General features: G+C 37.3%; 1 protein-coding gene across 1 annotated transcript in view; it reads right to left on the reverse strand.

Annotated features, from left to right (window-relative positions):
- The window catches only part of LOC134679570 (synaptic vesicle glycoprotein 2B-like), a 44884-nt gene extending 25071 nt beyond the window's left edge, over positions 1–19813 (reverse strand). The window contains exons 1-3 of the mRNA XM_063538528.1: positions 19689–19813; positions 15843–15914; positions 9034–9195 (exon numbers count right to left, since the gene is read on the reverse strand). Of these exons, the coding sequence (XP_063394598.1) occupies positions 9034–9195; positions 15843–15914; positions 19689–19719 (265 nt within the window). The 5' untranslated portion in view covers positions 19720–19813. The remainder of the gene's footprint in view (positions 1–9033; positions 9196–15842; positions 15915–19688) is intronic.
- Positions 19814–20259: the final 446 nt, after the last annotated feature.

Below are 20259 nucleotides of genomic sequence, written 5' to 3' on the forward strand. Positions count from 1 at the left end.
TTACTTTTAGTATGGAAATTAGTCACATAATTTTATCACTAAAATTGACAGTGCTGCAGCAGTAACGTTGCAACAAAGTAATGCTGCTGCAGTCGTCATATCTTAGAAAGTAATTGAAAACGCGAGCGAAGCGAGCGCAAAAATTATTCGATAAGAAAACGCAATTCGATAGACAGTTGTACATTTCTACTTTTAGTATGGAAATCAGTCACATAATTTTATCACGAAAATTGACAGTGCGGCAGCAGTAACGTTGGAACAGAGTAATGTTGCTGCAGTCGTCATATCTTAGAAAGTTATTGAAAACCTGAGCGAAGCGAGCGCGAAAATTGTTCGATATAAAAACGCAATTTGATAGACAGTTGAAGTACATTTGTACTTTTAGTATGGAAATTAGTTACATAATTTTATCACGAAAATTGACAGTGCTGCAGCAGTAACGTTACAACAGAGTAAAGCTGCTGCAGTCGCCACCCGAATGTCGCCTTTATTGTATCTTATAATGTAATTGTAAACGCGAGCGAAGCGAGCGCGAAAATTTTTCGATATATAAAACGCAATTTGATAGACAGTTGTACATTTTTACTTTTAGTCCCAACCAGGCGCGAATCCAGGATTTCATACAGAGAAGGGATGGGACAGTTTTCTATCAGCCTAGCTTCGCATGAGGCTCGATATTTAAGGGTTAAAGCGAGGTTGTTTTCATACAGAAAAAATGCAAGAAAGCAGAGCTTGGAATTGACCAATGACCAAGTGAATGTGAAGTGTGAGCAAGGCAGAAAGAGGAAAGCTTGGATTTGAATCCACGCCCAAGTGTAAATAAGGCAGAAGATTAACTTTGTCATAAGGCAGAAGACCTCGCATAAGACCTTACGCCGAACTGCAAAAGGGTGGCTTGAAATCGAATCTATGCATGTAATCACGACTCTACTGCTCGCTCTTTGGCTTCACTTGAAAGCGCTACTTGATAGGATGCTTTTAGTTTTCGGCTTTCACGGGGCCCCTTAATAAAACTTTGACAGTTAGGTCTCAGGATCGCGGCTAAGGAGTAACTCGGCTTGGCTGACAAATCTGGCGTGCAAGAGAGCAAAATTCGCTATAAAATCGAAATAATCCTATGTCGAAAAAATCGGCTGGCCGCAAGCCCGAAAGCAAGATTTTTTTCCATGACTATACGGGCCTCCGCGTAAGGTCAAATCGAAAGCCTACGTTGGAGATGTTCTTACGTACCCTCACTCTCTTACTTGATCCCTACGACCCTTCGTTATTAGATGGGTAATTGTACACGTATAAAAGTTTCATGTAGGTATCATCAGCTACTTCACGACGACTGCAATGCTGATGCAGCCTGCGCGTTTTTTTGCCCATCCATGATGGTTGGTTTTGGTGCCCCCTAGACGTGGTGCCCTTGCAAGTGCTTATTTTGCTTAAAAGGGTTAATCCGGCACTGCAAATGACAGAGGTCAATGCTTTTTTTTTTCAAAGTACCCACCTTCGTGGCCATTATTAAGTGCGAGGCGATACCTCCGTATGAATATGGATTTGATATGGGTGCAATATAATTACGATTAGGTATAATTCATGATGGAGAAAATTTATAATTTTAAATAACTATGCAATTATACGCGTGTTGATATGTGTGTTTATTTTACCACTACGTAACTATGTAAACTCATTTTTAGTTTTCTTGATTACTTAATGTTTACTCAGTTCCCCAAAAGATGTCACTGTGCAATGAGGGGCAATTAATTTACTGTCGTTTAATTTTGTTGTATTATTAATTTATTAAATCAACATAATTATTCCATTATTTTTGTTGATATCCGTAACCCCTCTTCTAAACTTAGTTAATTTGGCAAAATCTTTTCTCAGTGGCTTATCCATGTCAAAACGTATTCAATTCAGCGCCATCTGTTAGTTTACCAGGGTACTCAATAGTGGTAGCACATATTTGAAAAAAGTTTGCTCCTCCTTCCTAAGTAGCGCCATAAGATTCAGGGGCAAACTTAAGTCAATCGAGCGTTGTGGCTACCCCCCCTTTTAGGGGTTGAATTTTTATAGCCTATAACCTGGCCGGGAATTTTCTCGACAGATCAGTAAAGTTTTCATCAAAATCCGTTCAGCCGTTTTCACGTGATGCGCGTTCAAATAAACAGACAAACAGATAAACAGATAAACAGATAAACAGACAAAAATTCTAAAAACTTTTGGAACGTGTTTTGTTATCGATTCTAAGTATCCCCAGCCTACTTTTTTTCAAATATCTTCCATGTACAGACTTTCGACCGTCTTCAGCTTTATTATATGTATAGATTATATAAATTATATTGCATAAATAGAACATAGGTACCTACTTAAAGATGACTGGTAAGAAAATCACAGATTAAATTTAGCTCTACGGGACTGCGCGTTTGGAGACACGCCACCTTACGGCCTAAATGGAAAACTTAAACTTGACATTGATACTTCAAGGAAATAAGCAGGTGCTGCCCCCTACATTACACATAAGCATGCTTGTTTGTTTCCACTTCCACCACATCGCCATAGAAGGCTATAAAGAGATAATTGGTGGAGGATGATATCTTTTTCACCACACCAGCTTGGAAAGGCTTACTTTGCACTTCAAAAACAGATAGCAAAGTTGCATTTTATTCATATGTGAGGCAAAGTAATCAAATGCAAATTTTGAGGTGTTTTCTTATGTTTGCGGGTAGAATTGACTTTTAAACGATGATTTTAGATGATAAATATTTAATAACATTCATTTGGATTTGATTTGGTTTGATTTTGTTTGATCTTTTACATTTAATATTTGCTTCGGGTTGGTGTGGTGAAAAATTTTGTGTTTCACTCGGGGGCAAATGTTTAACCCTCGTGCTTTGAAACTCTCGCAACGCTCAAGATTCCAGTTTTCGAACCACTCGCTACGCTCGTGGTTCAATTTTGGAATCTTTCGCTTACTCGGGTATCAATTAGCACGAGCGGTTAAACAACAACTTTGCCCCCTTGTAAAACAAATAACTATTGTTTTTCTATCTGTGACTTTTCCATCAATTTGCCAAATAATAGTCTTATCTTAACTTATCCTACTTGTAATTGTACGATATTCGAATCTACGATGACGGTTCAAAAGGAAGCGCCAAAAGTGTAAAATTAGCGGAGGCGTGGTACTACGCGACATGTCGAATTATTGGCCACTAGAGCAAGTAAATAGTTTGTTTATCTATGCTACGTGGGGGCCTAGCCAAAATGACAAACGTTGATAAAAAACGCCAATGAAATTTAATTAATGTATGAAAATCACATCAAAATTAGAGACGTGACTTTTCGTACCATCTGTCATCCCGATTTTTCTTGTACAGTCAACAACAGAGCTATGAATACATGCAAAGTGCCAAAAATATGTATACACGACCTTTGTACAGGCAATAAAGTACTGTATACATATTTTTGACACTTTGCCTGTATTCATAGCTCTGTTGTTGACTGTACGTTTAGCGTTTGTTGATGTGCGAGTGTCATCTTGGCTAGGTCCCTAGTGCAGGGCTTTAAATACCGTTAAAAAGTTGGTATCGTTACCACGAGGTGACAGATTTAACGTTAAGTTGTAACTAACGTTAGACCAGGTACCGTTAGTTATGCTACTCTTTACCGGTAATAAAATGGTAACGTTAGCAGCTGTCAATTTGAGCTAACGTTAAGTCAAAGGTATCGATACACCATTTATAACGTTAGTTGGTAACGTTAACAGCTGCTTATTACCCGTTTGATTAACTGATAGATGTCGTCATCGTTGACAATCGAGCGAATATTCATTCACTCTCAAGCTCAAGCAGAGATGGGCATTTCGTAATTGATTCCTGATTCTACGATTACTCGAAATTTCTGTACACGACCAATTGTAATCTGATCACTTGAATCAGGAATCATCTTTTCTAATATTACAATTACTACTAATTGGAATCAATGTCGATTCCTCACTACAGGAATGTATTAATTGATTTCTTTCAGATTACATTTCGTACTACTACTATCAAAAGTACATTTCGACTGTAAATATGTATAGATGTTGTTGATGTTGGCTTACTAGATATAAATGCACCTTATTTGAATCAGGTGTGCAGATTTCGAAAATGACCATTTTGGAGTCTTTGACATAAAAGTCATCATGGGTGTCGTTTTATAGGTTTTAGAGAGTGATACGAAGCCGGTAAGATCTTTTCACGGCTAGGCATGTATAGTGCTTTTCTCAAACATGCAATGAAATAATAATAATGTCCTTAAAATATTACTATAATAATGTCCTAATGTGATAGGTTGTTCAGTGCGTGTGGTTCTAAAGAGGAACGAAAATTTTATTATTTTCGCGTGACGACGCACGGTTTAGGAGATCCAGCCCTATTTAAAGATTTTTCTTTAATTTTTTTTCTTCTTTTTATTCGTTTTTTTCTTTTCTTGTGGTTTTTAAATGTTATTAAGGGGTTTCCTAAAGGGGTTTTCCGTTGTTTTTGCGCTACGACGTACGGTTTAGGATATTTTAGGAGATACACAGCATTATAAAGTATGTTTTTGTTTTTATTTTTCTTTTTTGTTTTTTTTTTATATTAATTAGGGGTTTCTTACAGGGGAACGAACATTTTATTAGTTTTGCGCTACGACTCACGGTTTAGGACATACAGACCTATAAATATTTTTTTGCTTTTGTTTTTTTTACTATTTTTGTGATTTTAAAATATTACTTAGGGGTTTCCGAAAGGGGAACGAAAATTTGATTATTTTTGCGCTACGACGTACGGTTTAAGAGATACAGCATTATAAAGTTTTTTTGTTAATTTTTTTATTTACGATTAGGGGTTTCATACAGAGAAACGAATATCTTATTATCTATGCGCTACGACACACGGTTTAGGAGATACAGACTTATAAATATTTTTTTTGCTTCTTTTTCCTATTTTTGTGATTTAAAAATATTACTTAGAGGTTTCCGAAAGGGGAACGAACATTTTATTATTTTTGCGTTACGACGCACGGTTTAGGAGATACAGACCTATAAATATTTTTTTTGCTTCTTATTTCGTATTTTTGTGATTTTTAAATATTACTTACGAGTGTCTTAAAGGGGAGCGAAAATTTGATTATTTTTGAGCTATGACGTACGGTTTAGGAGATACATCGCTATTCATATATTTTTGCTTTTTTTCTTTTTTTCCTATTTTTGTGATTTTTAAATATTACTTAGGGGTTTTCTAAAGGATGACGAAAATTTGAATATTTTTGCGCTACTTCGTACGGTTTAGGAGATACAGCATTATAAAGTTTTGTCGTTATTTTTTTTATTACCAAGTAGGGGTTTCTTACAGGGGAACGAACATTTTATTATTTTTGCGTTACGACGCACGGTTTAGGAGATACATACCTATAAATATTTTTCTTACTTGTTTTCTTTTTCTTTATTTTTTCTTTTTTTGTGTTTTTTAGATATTACTTTAGGGTTTCCTAAAGGGAAACAAAAATTTGTTTAATTTTGCGCTAAAATAAAAATAATAAATAAATTAATAAAAAAATTATGCAGCGTCGTGATTTGAACCCAGAATCATTGTCACTAGCTAATTTTTTTTCATAACAGATGTAGTGGGTGCCACAAGCACATGACAATCAACGTCTGAAAATATCTGTTGGTTCTAAGTAGGGGTAGGGGGTTGGGGTACTTGTGAGTTCAAAAGCTGCCCCCTCCAAAATAACTAAAAAAATCCAATTCTTGTTTGTAAAACAGCACGACTACTTCTTTTTTCAAACAAAAGGTATGCCGGGTAAAATACCGGTGTCAAAATAGCCACGGCTATTTTATTGCATGTGCCGCCTGCAAACCATTATTATCTTAATCTACACGTGCATTTCCATGAACTTCGTACGAAATAAAAAAACCGGGCAAGTGCGAGTCGGACTCGCGCACGAAGGGTTCCGTACCATAATGCAAAAAAAAAACGGTCACCCATCCAAGTACTGACCACTCCCGACGTTGCTTAGCTTTGGTCAAAAATCACGTTTGTTGTATGGGAGCCCCATTTAAATCTTTATTTTATTCTGTTTTTAGTATTTGTTGTTATAGCGGCAACAGAAATACATCATCTGTGAAAATTTCAACTGTCTAGCTATCACGGTTCGTGAGATACAGCCTGGTGACAGACGGACGGACGGACGGACGGACAGCGAAGTCTTAGTAAGTCTAATAACATGTGAATAAAATGCAACTTTGCTATCAGTTTTCGAAGTGCAAAGTAAGACTTTCCGAGCTGGTGAGGTGAAAAAATTAAAGATATCTTATTGATACGGTTTAACTACTAAAACTTTTTTGTAGTAGAAGAATTGCATTGCGAGACTTTCATCTTTTTACAATGTTTTTGATGGAATCATTTTTACAAACAAGCAATGACATCAATAAACAGGTGTCTCATTTAATATAATCCGACTAAATTACATTTCAGTAACACCTCCATATTTCACAAAATAAATCAAGACATTATCCAACCTATATAATCTTGACGTATTTTATATCAAAGACGCCTGTACCTAATATAAACCGACCAAGTAACGAATTAGCTATACCATCATATTTAACAAACAAAATTATGACGTTTTGCAACCTCCTTATTTTGGCAAATACATATATTACGACACAGCCGGGTGGTATTCTATCTATCCAATCTCGGTCCAATGTGTATTCGCGTCTCACATTTTGCATAATGAGAGAGGGCGACGCAATGCATATTAGACAAAGATCTTAAACAAGTAGAATACACCTCTTTCATTTGATAAACATGAAGAATAATGACAAAAGACTATGAACTCTAACTACTAGTATTAAAGTTGAGTTTTACTAACGTACATCTTTGATGTATTTTGACTGATTTAAATTTGACAGAAGCCCTACCGTATTTATGGTCAATAAGGTCTACTGGCCTTAAAATTGTATATGAAATTACAAGCAAATATCAGCTTAATGAACCATAGTGTTAACGTTAGTTGGGTAACGTTAGTTTATAATGGGAATTGGGTAACGTTAAGAAGCCCTGCAATAAAAAGTAGATTTACCGGTAAAATTAACGTTAACTAGCTAACGTTATAATAATGTTAAGTTACCAAGTATCGTTACCATTTACTACCGGTAATAAGGTATATTTATGATTTTAACGTTAAGTAACGTTACTTTATAATGTGAATTGGTAACGTTAACAAGCCCTGCCCTAGTGCTAACATAAGTAACTTGTGTAAAAAAAATAACAGTAAGGGAGGGGGTATGTGGGCCATAGTGATATCCACAAAAATGTTTGAAAATAGGGTGGTCCTCTGAGTTACATATTATGTACTTACCTAGGTACCTAACTATTTAAGCAAACATGCGAATTCGTGTCCGATAAAGTCATCTACCATCCCAAACTAGGAGTCAACTTTAAAGCTAGGTATTCTAAATAATGAAACTCGACATCTAAAAGAAAACATTTAGAATTAGATATTTCTTTTACTCATACTTCTGTGAAATTAATGAATGAATGAATAATATTTATTTCAGGACTAGTCCCATACCAACAGCAATGTACCGCAAGAATTTTCATTTTGATGTAAATTCTATATCCCTCTTTATATAAAGTGGGGCAACACTTCATCATAAACCTATTTATAATTTACAGAAAAATAAGTTTATTATCAAGCCTTATCCATAGGAACAAGGAAACAAACCTCATGTTGACATCTACGTTGCCAAATATTCACCAAACATTACAACAATGATGGAAAGGCGTTTATTATATTGATTGTGGGTCAATATTGTATGACCCCTCGACACGGCTTAGGCCTAGACATTGTTAGGATGTTTACAGATGGTTACCAATAGGGTAAAAAACGGGACCCTGTTGCTAAGACTCCACTGTCTGTCTGTCTGTCATCAGGATGTATCTCATGAACCGTGATAGCTAGACAGTTGTGATTTTCACAAATGATGTATTTCTGTTGCCGCTATAACTACAAAAGTACGGAACCCTCGGTGAGCAAGTCAGACTCGCAACTCACAGACTGGTGATAGAGTCAGACCATGAATAGTCTGCAGCGGATTTGATAGCCCACGCAGTGCAAGTGTCATTTATAAATACGTCATAATTTCATAAAAGTTTGACGTTTAAAATAACTCTTACACTGCGTGGGCTATCAAATCCGCTGCAGACTATTCATGGTCTGACTCTATCACAAGTTTGGCACTGGCATAAAAGGCTATCGAGAACGTACCAAACTTATTTACTCGCTCGTACTCGCAAGATGTCTTCTTCTCGTTTCCAGCCTGGTGACAGACAGACATAAGGACAGACGGACACACGGACAGTGGAGTCATAGTAATATGGTGCCGTTTTTACCCTTTGGGTACGGAACCCTAAAAAGAGTGAGGAAGATGATACTCACCGCACACGAAGGCCATATTGACCAGTCCCGCCTGGTACGTAGTTAGCTGCAGCTTGCACTTGGCCGCTGGCAGCACGTACGACATGACGCAGTTCTGGACGCCCGTCGTGAAGAACGTGCACGCGCAAGCGCCGAGCGCTGCGCGGCTGAAGCGCCCATATCATGACAAGAGAGTGAGAGACAACAACACTTTCCGCACATGAAGGCCATATTGACCAGACCCGCCTGGTACGTAGTTAGCTGCAGCTCGCACTTGGCCGCTGGCAGCACGTACGACATGACGCAGTTCTGGACGCCCGTCGTGAAGAACGCGCACGCGCAAGCGCCGAGCGCTGCGCGGCTGAAGCGCCCGTATCATGGTAAGAGAGAGACAGACAGCAACACTCACCGCACATGAAGGCCATATTGACCAGTCCCGCCTGGTACGTAGTTAGCTGCAGCTCGCACTTGGCCGCTGGCAGCACGTAAGACATGACGCAGTTCTGGACGCCCGTCGTGAAGAACGCGCACGCGCAAGCGCCGAGCGCTGCGCGGCTGAAGCGCCCGTATCATGGTAAGAGAGAGACAGACAGCAACACTCACCGCACATGAAGGCCATATTGACCAGTCCCGCCTGGTACGTAGTTAGCTGCAGCTCGCACTTGGCCGCTGGCAGCACGTAAGACATGACGCAGTTCTGGACGCCCGTCGTGAAGAACGCGCACGCGCAAGCGCCGAGCGCTGCGCGGCTGAAGCGCCCGTATCCTAAACAAAACCAAAAAAGAATTCACACACTTTTTTAGTATAAGTTAATGTCCTATGCGTTTACTGTTGCATAGTAACAGTCTAAGTACCTAGAATACCTAGGTAGATTTATAAACACTTTATTTTATGAAAAGAAAGGAATATTGGTTACATCAGGTAAAACATAAATGTGTAGTGTAGTACAAATAAGGCTAACTTCCTAAGAGGGATCTCTTGCAGAGATATAAGCCACCGCGCCATAACACTTCTTGTTGCGGTTACATCTGGTTTTTGATCTGATCCATTCGGATTTTTCAAGACGTTTCACGTACAAAAAAAACATTGTTAAAACTTGTGTGATGTACGGAACCCTGGAAATGCCAGTCCGAATCGCACTTAACCAGTTTTTTTCTACTGACGGAAATAGCTTAGCTAGGTATAAACAGATTATTAAATAATTCCTTTTGTTTTGAAACAATTAATACATGTTATATAATAAGTAAGTAAGGTAGGTCATAACAATGTGGCATAAAAGCCATAAATATTTTATGATCAATTGATTGACATAAACATTAAGGTCACCAATTGTATCGTAGCCTTCAGGTTACCGCAAGGGTTGAGGCAACTTCCCATACATATTATATTTAGTATATGCCTAAGATTATGTCATTTTTAGTGGTGGATACAAAAAATAGTAGTTTATCTACGCATACATCATAAATCCTCTTTAATGCGTGATTTGTGGAGTACCTATAAACTGGTATAAACAAATCATAAACTGTTTTGTTGCAACAAAATTTTCGTAAAAATGTTATTTTTATGCGTAACAATAACTTTCATTTAATAATGACATTCAAATGTCGAACATGACTGAAAACCAAAGGAATTTTATTTGACCACATTACATTTCTAGGGCAAATCGCCTAGCGTGATACGGGCATGTGATGCGGAGGGATGAAAGTCATGTGACGAGAAAGGTATTACGAATGAATGTGGAGGGAAATACGAGGAAAGAAAAACTAAGGAAAAGGTGGATGGACTGTGTGAGAGATGATATGAAACGAACGCAAGTTAATGATGAGAGGACGGGCGACAGAGACGTTATGGAAGAAAAAGACATGCTGCGCCGACCCAAAATGAACAGGACAAGGGAAAGCGAATGATGATGGTCTTTGACACAGTATGTACCTACAACCTACAACTTACCTCCAATTCCTCATAAAGGGGCACACTGATTAACAGTCCGCCGGACGGTATCGGCCTGTCAGTTAGAACCTAGTGAGTATTATATTCTTTGGTTAGAACAGTATTTTGACAGCGCCGAACAACTGACAGGCCGATAACGTCCGGCGGACTGTTAATCAGTGGGCCCCTTAATTGATACAAAGGCACGCGCCTACTCATCGTCAGTTACGTAATTAACAATACATTTAACTTTCAAAATAACTCTTATCCGACCGTTGAATGAGATGTTTGGCATAACAGTGGCCGTTCGCATAACATGGCTGCCTCATAGCGCAGCTAGGAGGGGAGTCATAACATGGCATGCCGAATTGTTATGAAGCTGGCATCTCGTATTGTTGACGGAAATGTGATGATTAATCTAATTAGGAATTTAAGTCAGTGATAGGGTACGTATACCGGGTGTGGCCTGTAACATGAGCAAATAATTAAAACATAGATTGTACTCTTCAAACGGTGACACTTTTGATCAACAACTTTTAAAAATTACTAAGTATTTAGACTCCCTATTTTTCATACAAAATCAATATTATCTTCAATGGACGCCATCGCCACGCCATATCATTGTTTAGAATAAACTTCAAAGTGTATTAAAAATCAAATCACAAGTTATTTTTAAAAGTCGCTGAACAAATGTTGGTCATTATGAGGAGTACATCCTACAGTAAAAAAAAATCTCAAGGCCACACCCGGTATAACCTCCCTTTTTTTTACTTGGACTTTTTAAGCCGAGCCCCATTTGGACTCTTATGCTTAATATTGGACTCTTGTGCCTACGCCCTTAAGGCGCAGCAAATTAAATATCTTAAAAACTAACTTAAAAACTAATTGTGACAAAAGGTTCGAGTCCTTGGGCCAAATTCGACACGTAGAACTGTCAGATTTCGCATCCACGTCAAATCAACAATTGATTTTATTGCATACTGAGTGTTGATTCCATCAACGGTGGATAATATCATTTGGTACAACCTAAAATCAACTCTAAGCTAAGGGTGGTTCGGTTTGGTTTGCTTGTCACCCTAACTGTGGATTGTTAATGTCAAATTTTGACATTGTACGTATTCGAGAACTTATGATTTTTCCCACATCAACACGATACGTCAAACGTCGCTTGTCGAATAGGGGTCCTTCACTATGAGCCCCGTCAGGGGGGTATAACCTCCCAAGTCCCTGAGCCCTTTATAAAGGATTTAATTCAAATGGAATTTTGAGTTAAAATGGAAATATAAGAAGGTACCAAATTCAAAAGTGCAATAATGACATGGGGGACTTTTACTGCGTACGTTTTGTACGTTTAAAGAAATGCGAGTTGAAGTTTGATATATTTAGGTATAAAGGGAAAGCCCTTAAACTATATCTTCATCATCATCATATCAGCCCTTTATCGCCCACTGCTGAGCATAGGCCTCTCTTCTAGTACGCCACTTGTCCCGGTCCTGAGCTAGTCTCATCCAGCAGTGATCCGCAATTTTCCGGATGTCGAAAAACTATAAACTATATCTTAGCGTATATAAAGATATACGACTGTACTACAAATAACATACTTATGTACTAACATTTTCATCTCAAACTGTCTCAGTATCGTATCAATTAAACAACAATATGGACACGTACGTGTTTATCAACATCGCAGATTACTGCGGCGTATCTAGGCACGTGCCTAGGCAACTAGAAGAAGTGCTGACGGATATAATGTCGAATTCTGGGCTGTTGCTACATGATAATTGGGAAATATTGAATTAAGACGAAACGATGGGGATGACATCGAACGTAGTTCCCATTTTAATCTTTTGGATATTAATATTATTATAGAAAATATTTTTACGTAATTTGATGTAAAAATGTGTTATATCAGTTTTATGTATGTCAAATGAAATTCAGATATATTTTTTTATAGTTTTAAAATACATATAGTAGTATACCCTATAATGGACGTGGAACCAGTAATGGACAAAAAAACATAATTCCTCTAAAATAAGTATCTAAAAGTAGTTTATAAACACTGGCTGTATGTTATCATACATAAGAGTCCTAGAGCTGTCTCAGTTTGAAGTTTCATTAAATTTGGTTGTTTTTTAAGAAATTGGCGTCAACCCAATAGTTGTCGTGTCACTGAAAAAAAAATACCACTACGAATTCTTAACAACTTCGCTAAGAGTGGTGAGTTAATATATTAAATTTTAATTAATTAATACTTGATGAAAACTAGAATGTGTTTTGTTAATTGCATTTACCATGAGATAAGGTATACAACACACTATGTTGTGACTCCACAGATGTAACAAAATAGTGGTATTTGGCCCAATCCCATTATAGGAGCTGTAAAACTGCGTACCTCCTATGATGGGACAATTGACAGAATGATGCTTGCCATGCCATAATTTCATGTTTAAACAATACAGAAGTAAAATGTAGTTACGAAATATGTCAATCAGGAGGTATTCTCGGACTTCGGATAAATTAATATCGTTTTTCCAAACTTTTATTTAACTTGCCCTGTTAGTTAGTGTGGGTCCAATCTTGGTAGCTGAATTTGAGCTACTTTTCGATTTCCGATTCAGTTGAAATTTTGTGTAAGTAGGTACGTAATTAAGTATGCAAATCGGATGATAATGCAATTATGATAACATCGACCTGATCTGATGACCTATTTCAATATTTTGGAGACAGGAGGTGGCCATGGGAACTTTATCGCAATAAACCCTAACTAATTGTGTTTGGGTATATTAGAATTGTCTCGATGGATCTAATACAATAATAATTGGCTGTGGAAAGAAAAATACATTCAGCGATAAAAGCTTATACCAAAAATGGATTTTTTTGCCGTAACTTATTCCCCATTTCAATATTTTATACTGATAGAGCAATGTCCATTATAGGGGGCCCATTACTGGATCCACGTCCATTACCGGGGGCCCATTACTGGAGCTTTAGTGTCCATGACTGGAGAAAAAAAGCATAGTTTTAATTTGTTAAATATGTGGAAACTAATTGCATTATCTTTGATACAACACGGCTAAAACATGAAAGACGGATAGGACTTTCATCTTTTAACACGCTAAGCGGTAGCCCATTTACATGTATAAGGGAAATAACATAAATACTCCAAATTTCCTCTTAAATGTCCCATGACTGGTGCTGTTACTATAGGTTAGAAGTTATTTAAGAAAATAGACAAAAAATTACCATTCGTTCCCTACCTTTATCTCCGAAACTACTGTGGTCAAAAATTTTGAAAAAAATACACTTAATAGTTTTTTACGTAGATGACAGGAAAACCTATTAGAAATGTGCAGTCAAGCGTGAGTCGGACTTAATGTACGGAACCTTTGAAACGCGAGTCCGACTCGCACTTGGTCGGTTTTAGCAATGCTTTCGTTCGACCCCTAAATTTAGAATCGAGTTCAATGACCTCGCCACTAATAGTACCTTACAGCACTTTTCTTCCCCATTTGTACCGCAAGTAACTTGAGATAGGACTCAAACTCATTATATAAAGTGCTTGAAGAAAATTAATAAGTATTGACCTTGCTTACAGTTACTAGGTACAGTCATCAGCAATAGTATCTTACACAACTAGGGCCGCAAAAATATGTGACACGTTCCTATTTGGAGCGCAATAAGAGCGCGTCATATATTTTTGCGGCCCTAGTTGTGTAAGATACTATTGCTGATGACTGTACATACCTATATATACATTTTCTTAAATTAACTGTACGCAGGTACAGTTCGGATTTTTAGCATTAAAAAAAAGGTAAATAATCTTGATGTGTCTTTTAATTGAAAAACACGTTTTAAAAATAAGTCACGGCAAATATGTAACAATTATGAATCTAATACGATCATTTATATTCTTCTGCTTTCATAAGTAATTAGTACTTATTGATTTTTAAAAAGCATTTTTCAATTAAAAGTAGTAGTCAAGACTGTATATTGTGTTTTTTGAAAAACAAACTTATAGCCAGCATTTGATGAATGTAGTATACCTGATACTTTTTTATATATTGTATACTTTCTCCAAAAAATAAAAAAAAACCGGGCAAGTGCGAGTCGGACTCGCGCACGAAGGGTTCCGTACCATGAAGCAAAAAAAAAACGGAAAAAAATGCAAAAAGAAAACGGTCACCCATCCAAGTACTGACCACGCCCGACGTTGCTTAACTTTGGTCAAAAATCACGTTTGCTGTATGGGAGCCCCACTTAAATCTTTATTTTATTCTGTTTTTAGTATTTGTTGTTATAGCGGCAACAGAAATACATCATCTGTGAAAATTTCAACTGTCTAGCTATCACGGTTCGTGAGATCTAGCCTGGTGACAGATAGACGGACAGACGGACGGACGGATGGACGGACGGACGGACGGACGGACGGACGGACGGACGGACGGACGGACGGACGGACGAACGGACAGTGAAGTCTTAGTAATACCGTTTTACCCTTTGGGTACGGAACCCTAAAAACTGTCAACCGGGATATATTTCATGCTAAAAGGGGGGTTGCGTCAGGGGGAGGGGATTGGACACTAGTGTACGTAAAGCACCATACCCAAAGGTATCATACTACATTCATTGAATGCTGGCTATAATTTGTTTGTCTTCCCCATACATTAGAACACAACTTGACCGAATCAATGCTAAAAAAACGAACTACATATATTATCATGCCGCGATCAGAAAGGGATTAGAAATGACAGATTTCCATACACTTACGTCTAAATCAATATGGATTGACAGCTATCTCAATCCCTTTTTAATTGCGATTCAGTAATACGCGATATACGGCCCAATTCTAACAATGCTTATAAGATGTCGCAGAGAGTCGTTACCGATATGTCAGTGTTAAAAGTGACATTGACAGATCGGTAATAGTATCACTGTGACATCTTATAAGCATTGTTAGAATTGGGCCGATAATCCGTTTACAACAGTTTTAGTGTTTGTTAAGACGAAACAGGAGCTGAGTTTTAAATATTTTAGGTAAATATACCCGTCTCGCTAACGGAAGCGGCACCTAAAACTAGTGCGATAAGGACAAGGCGAAAAATCCTGCGTAAAAATCTCAAAAATCGAGGTTTCGTACTCCTCTGTTTCCTCCTCCAAAACTTAACCAATCGTAACCAAATTCTAAATGATTATGAAATGATCTGTGTCGGACCGTTTTGCTTTTTTGGCTAATTGATATCAGTTTTGAATGCCACGCGTCTCATTGCAGCATAGTCAATTAGGCCATTTTGGCCATTTTTAAAGGGCTCTAGCGCCTTAAAAAACAAAAATATAAAAAAAAACAAAACGGTCCGATACAGATATTGACAATATTAATCTGTGTTGAAAAAATCATTGCTCTAGCTTCAAAAACCACGGAGGAAAACGAGGAGTACGTTTGTATGGAGAAATGACCACTCCTGTTGGCTCTTAACAGAACTTACCAGCAGAATCCAGCGCAGTCTCATAGTCAGCCACTTCTTGTTGCCCGTCCTGCTCGCTTACTCTGTGCGTCGCTGGGAAGGAAAGAGAACGAAGACATTAATATAGTTATTTTATAAGCCTAAGCCAACAAATCGGTATTGATCTTGGGGATATAATTAATTAATTACATATTTATAAGTATGGCAATTATTGACAGTATTCAACAATCAGATTTAGTGCAGCATGGTTTTAGACATTTGACACGGTTATTCAATAAAAAAATTTTTTTGATAGTTTTTCCAAATTTTGAATATTGACCGGTCTGAATTAGTAAGTTTTTTTTGATATTTTACTCTAGAAACTTTCTAGACTAATATTTTTATATTTTTTTATGTTTGACCATCTTTTTGTGAAATTCTTAATATTTAATTTGATCTGTATAATAATCCAATAATATTAACATCAATAAACTGCTCTGATAATTAGTTTCAGATAATAGATAATATATGTATATGCATCTGATAGGTACATACAATTCATAAGTGCTTATTGCTAGGCGTACAAGAATAAAATAATTAAGTATTTGAAACTTAGAACTTAAGTTATTTTTGTCAAAAATTTAATTTTCGATACTGAAACTTCACATACATACTAGTAGGTATATAATATGTATGTTGGGTGACAATACAATATTATGGTAATGCTACCATCGAGCTGATCTGACGATGGACACAGGTGACCAAAGGAACTCTGTAATAAAACAACGCAACCTAAGGGCCCCCCACATCTGGCGTCTTTCGAGCGTCGGCGTCTACAATTCTATGGCCGACGTCGACGCAACGTCGACGCAGCGTCGACGCAACTGCGCAGCGACGTCATTTTCCATAGCGCTGAACCGACGCCGACAGACGCCGACGCTCGAAAGACGCCAGATGTGGGGGGGCCCTAATTGTGTTAGCGTTTGTTTGATTGTTACGATGAGTACTATTAGTTGCCTGTTCAAAGAAAAGTACAGTCAGCAATGAAGCCTTGTCTCAAAAATTTAATTTTAGAAAAAAGAAAATATTCCTTTAACCGCCGTCTTTTGTGACGCGGGGCCACGTACACTAACGGGAAACGCCGTTGATTATCGCGATAATTGTCATTTTTAGGGTTCCGTAGCCAAATGGCAAAAAACGGAACCCTTATGGATTCGTCATGTCTGTCTGTCTGTCCGTCCGTATGTCACAGCCACTTTTTCATTAGGTTTCAATCGGAATAGCAAGGTTTTTTTCAAATAATGTTATTCTTATTCTTCTTATTCTTATAATCAACGGCGTTTCCCAGCGTTTCCCGTCAGTGTGGCCCCGGCATAAGGAAGGATGGTAAGTATATTACGGTTTCTGATTCAGAGGGTCTACCGCCAAACACGATCGACGTGTTGCCTCTCTGTCGCACTTGTAGATTCGTACGTAAGTGTGACAGGGAGGCAACACGTAGAACGTGGTTCGCGGTAGGCCCTCTGATAACAGAGCCGAAAGTCGGACATAGAAATTCTATCCTTCTACAGCCGACCATACAAAAACTTTCTATTTTTAATTTGAACCTTGTCACATAACGAATTGGGGTGAATTTCGTTTGTTTAACAAAGCAATGAAACAAAACAAATGCTAGTTTATTTGGTTTATGAAAAGTCCTTTAGAGCTGTTTCCCACTGACGTCTAGTTTTTTGCGGGTACAGTTTTTTGCAGGATCCAGTTTTCTGTAGTATGCATGCAGGATCCCGCAAACAGAATCTCCGTGTGAAAGTTACTATATTAGCACCTATACTACTAAAATTGGATCCTGCAAAAAACCGTACCCACAAAAACTGGACTTCAGTGGGAAACAGCTCTTACTTTGAAACAGAGGGCTTACCGCGAACCACGTTCGACATGTTGCCTCTCTGTCACACTTACGTACGAATTTACAAATGTGACAGAGAGACTCGTCGAACGTGGTACGCGGTAGGCCCTCAGGTACAGTCGCCATCAGATATATCGGAGCGGCCAAGGTGTTCACAATATCTGAGCACGCACTTTAATGCCCTGACAATAGAGGCGTGCTCAGATATTTGTGAGCACCTTGGCCGCTCCGATGTATCTGATGGGGACTGTTCATTGTAATGTGATTGCACGTAGGATATAAAAAAGCAACGCAAACGCAACTCCATCGAGTTTAGGCATAGTAGCAACAATGCTGATCATTTTACAAAAAAAAAACCGGGCAAGTGCGAGTCGGACTCACGCACGAAGGGTTCCGTACCATAATGCAAAAAAAAAACAAAAAAAAGCAAAAAGAAAACGGTCACCCATCCAAGTACTGACCACTCCCGACGTTGCTTAACTTTGGTCAAAAATCACGTTTGTTGTATGGGAGCCCCAGTTAAATCGCGGCAACAGAAATACATCATCTGTGAAAATTTCAACTGTCTAGCTATCACGGTTCGTGAGATACAGCCTGGTGACAGACGGACGGACGGACGGACGGACGGACGGACGGACAGCGAAGTCTTAGTAATAGGGTCCCGTTTTACCCTTTGGGTACGGAACCCTAAAAAGTAGAGTGGCGAGCGAATTTTTTTCAATAAGTGCAGTGTGTGTCTTTGCCTTTATACTTATGATAAAGGTATATTGCACCCTTATTGTTATCAATAAAAGCAGGCACCCTAGATCTACTTATTACGGTTTAAATGACTTTTGAAAAAAAATGCATTAAATGACGTTTATATATATACTTTTTTATATTATCCAGACTGGCGATTTCAAAAAGTTGTCATATTTTTTTGGACATTCGCCTAATCATGACTCTTATATTTTGCGATTTGACTACAAAACAATTTAACGGTATGCAAAAACAAAAGGCCAGGAATTATATTTTTTTCACTTTTTTGACTGATGCGGCTGCCTCATGCGGTATAAATTACCGATTATTGGTTTTATAAGTATTCAATTTAATTCAATTCAATATATTTAATGTCAAATAACACATGTCAAAATATACAATAGGTACCTACACAATAAAATTAGAAATACATAACCCACACAAATTAAAAAGGAATATATACAAATGTCAGAGTACATAATATATAGGTTGTATACAAATGTCATAAATATGGTATATATAAATGTCAATAAAACCAATAATATACAAAAAAAAAATACAAATGTCAAAACTAATTTTACATTAATTTTAATTCTTTTACCGTGTAAAATGCCTAGTCCATCAATAAATCTTTTACTTTTTAACTTTTTATACTAATATATTTATTTATATGAGTCTGAAAGAGTCCCACTGCTGGGCAAAGGCCTCCCCCCTCCCTTTCCACGTATCCTGATTTTTACCCGTCTCCCACCAGTTCCTACTAATATATAATATATTTATGTTATTTATACGTCTATTGGATAATTGAAGCTTTAATCCAATTAATTTTATCGGCGCTAAACTGCTGTCACGCGTATTTGAGACCAATTGATCAATTCCGATTAAGTACCTGATAAAAGTACCTATCAAATTTTTGCCATGCGGGTCATTTAATTCCAGTGCAAATTTTGAACGCATGCATAGATTTAATACTTACTAAACATAATAATTTATCTGTTGTTATGTCTATAATATTTAATTTATTGGCATTTGATTCTAAATAAGCTCGGTAAGTATTAACCATAATTTTAAACTATAGGTATTTTAGTTGAAATTCTATAAATCTAAAAAAATTATACCTATAAAAAATCTCAAATGTACACTATAATTTAATATTTTATTTTTATTTTAAGAAACCTGCATATTTTCGCCAAAAAAATTCTAACTCAAATAATTAAAAAATAAATTAACAAAAAAATACTCACGACTCCCAATAGGCGCTGTTTTGCACACCATAATTCCAAATTCAAAATCACAACACTACCGACACACCATCGAAAAAATTCGAAATTCAAAAATCCAGTATGGCCGCGTCGTTCAGCGCTGCCCGCGACCGTGACAATGGCAGACGAAGGAAAGGTTAGAACTGGCTGGTATTCGTGGTGTATGTGAGTCGAGTTGTTAGGTGAACCAGTGTTGGTGAGATCTGTGAGCTACGCTACGTGTGTAGTTAAAAAAGACTGAAGGTAAGCAGGTTTTTCTCAGAGTTCGACTCATTTTTGAGCCCAAGCGAGCTAGAGATGTTATAATGTGTATAAGTTTATGAAGTAATTCTTCTAATATAAATGAGATTTTGAGTTCGATTTAATAATATAATTTAAGGTAGTTTTTAATATGCATTATTAATATAGTTTTTGATTGGCCATGTTGTTTGATATAATTTTCGATTTAAGTAAATATTATGTATTTTCAATTAATTTGCAATTTTGCATGTAAGTACCTATTTCATTTCAAATAACATTTCGTTTCAGCATAAATATTTTTTTTATATTATAA

The sequence above is a fragment of the Cydia fagiglandana genome, chromosome 2 (assembly GCF_963556715.1).
Source record: "Cydia fagiglandana chromosome 2, ilCydFagi1.1, whole genome shotgun sequence".
NCBI lineage: Eukaryota > Metazoa > Arthropoda > Insecta > Lepidoptera > Tortricidae > Cydia > Cydia fagiglandana.